The 3,982-nt window shown below is 33.3% G+C and overlaps 1 protein-coding gene across 1 annotated transcript; it reads right to left on the bottom strand.

Moving 5' to 3' along the window:
- Nucleotides 1–1,439: 1,439 nt before the first annotated feature.
- LOC117170028 (formin-like protein 14) lies at nt 1,440–2,534 on the bottom strand. Its single transcript, XM_033356546.1, has 2 exons — nt 2,507–2,534; nt 1,440–2,389 (listed from the first exon to the last, which is right to left on the bottom strand). Exons 1-2 carry the CDS (start codon nt 2,532–2,534, stop codon nt 1,440–1,442), a joined length of 978 nt encoding a protein of 325 aa, XP_033212437.1.
- Between the last annotated feature and the right edge of the window lie 1,448 nt (nt 2,535–3,982).

The raw sequence follows: 3,982 nt of genomic DNA, 5'->3' as shown, positions 1-3,982 counted from the left end.
AGCGGAAATTTAATTCATAAATACTTTTCAAAAGTTATAGAAAAGAATTAAATTCACTTTAAGAGATCTTGAAAAGTTATAGAAGCTTAGAAAAGATTCAAAATAATTTTAATCTACACAATATTTCAAGAAATTCAAAGCAAAACGTATATCGTTGTAGAATAAGGAAAAGGGTTTGGAAGCTTATGAGGAATGTGAAAAGGTTTTTAAGTAATAAAACACTATTGTAAGATCATGGGAAAATTTGTAATGACTTTTCATTCAAAATGCATCATTTTTAAAGAAACGTTCAAAACAGATTCAGACATTTTTCGAACCTTTGAAAAAATATCTGGAAGATTTTAAGGCAGTTTACTTTAAGTTTAAAGCTTCAAAAAAAATGGTAAGAAGAATTTTCGTGCGCTTAAAGGATGTTTAGTGAATCTTAGAATTTTTAAGAAGATCGAAAGTATTTTTAAGTTGGAAAGAATTTAAAAAATTTAGAATATTTCTTTATATTTTTCAAACTTATTTTCACATAGGGCGTACAGTTCCTAAAATCACCATTCTAAAATAGAAAAGTAACTAAAAAAATCAAGAGTAGCTATTTTTTTAAAGAAGGAACTATCGAGATATTAATATTTTTGAAAGCTAATGATAACGACAAATAGTTGCTTTTATGAAGCATTTTATCATTCGCTGCACAATTGATATAATTCAATCATTTTTAATTTGTGGAATTGCAATATTTCCTTTATTTCTCATTCTTGTGTTAAAGGTTTTTAATTTCATGAGTGTAATATACAGAACATGAGATGTTAGAACGTAGGCGATATTAGGGGACGGAAAGTAGGGTTGTGGGGGGAGGGGGGGGGGGGGGGGGGGGGGGGGGGGGGGGGGGGGGGGGGGGGGGGGGGGGGGGGGGGGGTAGAAAAAGGAGTTGGATGTAAGGGGCTATGAAAGAAGGGAAAGTAATAAAACGTTATAAAATGAGAAGAAAAGTAGAGGAAGTGAAGGAAAATGTGACAAGGGGAAGCAGAGGAAGGGATTAGAAATAAGGATGATAAGGAAGGGGAAGTGAAACTTGAGGAAAGGCAATATAGGGGTGAAGATAGGGGATAGTAATGGAAGGCGTATTAGGGAGTGGGGGGGGGGTAATGATGAAGTGATGATTAAGAAAGTATGGTGGATGGGAGGTAGAGCGATTTAATGAATGTGGCATTCAATTAATATTCGAAGATCCTGCGTTCCTTATTAACAAAAAAGAAGGTAGTGGTATTAAATTATTGTTATAATATCATGAGTCCTTTTTTGACCGCACAGGAGGTGGTGACATTAAATAATTATTGGAAGACACTGGGCCATCTATTAGCCAACCTATACCGGGCAGGAGGTAGCGAAATTAAAGCAATAAGCAATTATCCTAAGCTCCTTGTTAACCGAGCATGAGGTGGTAGCATTCAACAATTATTTGATAATCCTGAGTGCCTGATTGACCGGGCAGGTGTTTGAGGCATTATATTATCATTTGAAGCTCCTAAGCGCCTTACTGACCGCGCAAGAGGTGGTGGCATTAAATCATTATTTGAAGATTCTGACTCTCTCGTTGACCGTAAAGGAGGTGGTTGTATTAAATCATTATCAGAAGACCCTGAGACCCCTGATGGGCAAGCAGAACGTGGTGGCACTAAATCATTATTTGAAGATCCTGATCCACCTGTTGACAGGGCAGGAGGTGTTCGCATTAAATCATTATTCGAGGATCCTGAGCGCCTTGTTGATCGGGTCGGTGGTGGAGGCATTAAATTATAATTGGAAGATCCTGAGCGCCTTGCCGACCGAGCTGGAGGTGGAGGCATTAAATTCTCATATGAAGATCCTGACCGCCGTGTTGACCGGGCAGGAGGTGGAGGCATTAAACTATCATTTAAAGATTTCGAGCGCCTTGTTGACCGGGCAGAAGGTGGAGGCATTAAATTATTATTTGAAGATCCTGAGCGCTCTGCTAACCGGGCAGGAGGTGGAGGTAATGAATTATCATTTGAATATCCTGAGCGCCTTGTAAAAAGGACAGCAGGTGAAGGCATTAAATAATTGTATGAAGATCGTGAGCACCTTGGTGACCGTGTAGGTGTTGAAGGCCTTAAATGATCATTTAAAGATCCTGAGCACCGTGTTTTTCTAGCAGGAGGTGGTGGCATATCATCATATGAACATCCTGATTCCCTTGTTAAAGGGACAGAAGGTGGTGGTATTAAATCATTACTCGAAGATCCTGAGTCCCTTATTGACCGGACAGGAGGTGGAGGTATTGGAGTATCATTAGAAGATTTTGAGCCGCTTATTGAGCAGATAGGAGATGGGAGCTCTGTATGAACAGTTGATGGTCCTGGCGCTTCTGTTGAACAATCTACGTAAAACGAAAGTACCCATTTATGTTTTCGGTCAAAAAAAAAAATCCCAACCAAAAACTTTGCGGGAATGTCCGCATATTGCATGATGCTAATTTAAGTGATTTTTTACTCACCCCTCTCTCTTGTGAAAGTTCGTGACATTTCTGTAAACCGCCCTCAAAATATCAGGTGACACTGAAGCTGACGTACATCCTATTTTGAAATACCAAATATAAATGGAATTTCATGAAACCGTCAATCGTACAATAAATAATAAGTTTAACCTACTTATTACTGGTATGATAATAATTTTAGTTGAATTGTTTAGACATTTTTTCTTTATTTCAAAACTTTAGTATACTTTAAGAATAAATCTGACTGCCGATTTACTTAACAAATTAGGAGCCGTCCATAAACTTGTTTCTCCTTTTTAAAGTATATCTTTTTTTGTTTTAAGGAACTTCCATTATTCTTTCGTTTTTTCCTTCGATTTTAACTGCATTAATTAAAAATAGCTGAAAATTGAATTATGATGTTAGTGGTGCAAGTATTTTGCTAGAAATTCATCTTGTTTTGTGCAAATTTTAACTACAATGTGTATAGTTGATCTACTTTAATACGAATTTATTTATTTATTTATGTTAGAAATCCAACTCTTTGGTTTAAGATGCAACTATTTTGCTAAAAATCATTTCAACTATGTTTTAAATTAATTTTTCCAACTTAGAAATTAAAATGTTCAATCTTCGTCAGAAAATCAACGATTTGATTAAAAATTAATCTTTTTTAGTTTAAATTCTAACTTTTTTTGGAGAATTGAATTATTCTGTTCAAAATGCAACCACATTGTTAAATTCGTTCTTTTGGTCGAAAATTTTAAACTTAGTTAAAAGTTAATTTTTTTAACTGTCAATTGAACTGTTTCTTTTTGGGTGAAATACTGATGTGTTTTAGTTGATAATTTAATTATTTTTCTTAAATGTTGTGTTTTTTCATTTAAACTGATTGAAGCTAGTCTTTCATGTTGAAAAATATTTTTGTTCCAGGGCAAATTTATATTTTATAGTTTCGGTTAAAAAATTAACTTTCTTGTTGAAAAACTTATATTTTTAGGTTCAAAATTTGATAGTTTCTGAAAAAATTTAGCTATTTGTTTCGAAATTGAATTTGTTCCTTAAGGTTCATCAGTTTCTCATAAAAATTTAACTAGATTAGTATAAAAATAAACTACTTGGTTAAAAATCAAACAATTTATTAAAAAATTCAACTATTTTGTTAGGAATTCATCTTCTTTAATTCAATTGAACTAGTAATAAATTTTTTTTTAATTAATAGAATTTCGAAATATTTGACTAAGAATTAAAATGTTTATTTAAAAATTCAACTACTTTGTTTAAAATTCGTCTCGTTGAAAATATTTTCTTTATCAATTGAAAATACAATTGATAGCTAAAAAATGAAAGAATTTGGTTAAAAACAATTCTTTTTTATTTGAATTAATCTGATCGAAAATTATTCTTTTTATTCTTAAAAATTAAATTTCCGAACTGTCAATTGAACTGTTTCACTTCTGGTTAAACAATTTTCTTCCAAAGTTGATAATGCAACCT

The sequence above is a fragment of the Belonocnema kinseyi genome, chromosome 3, assembly GCF_010883055.1.
Source record: "Belonocnema kinseyi isolate 2016_QV_RU_SX_M_011 chromosome 3, B_treatae_v1, whole genome shotgun sequence".
In the NCBI taxonomy this organism is placed as follows: Eukaryota; Metazoa; Arthropoda; class Insecta; order Hymenoptera; family Cynipidae; genus Belonocnema; species Belonocnema kinseyi.
Note: the sequence above shows the minus strand (reverse complement) of the source record. Positions and strands in the feature narration are given on the sequence as shown.

Excerpts from the sequence above, each read along its gene's own strand:
- LOC117170028 (XM_033356546.1), bottom strand. The coding sequence starts at position 2,534 with ATGTCACGAACTTTCACAAGAGAGAGGG. Across the intron at positions 2,390-2,506 it reads AACTTTCACAAGAGAGAGGG|ATTGTTCAACAGAAGCGCCA; the intron begins GTGAGTAAAAAA and ends CGTTTTACGTAG.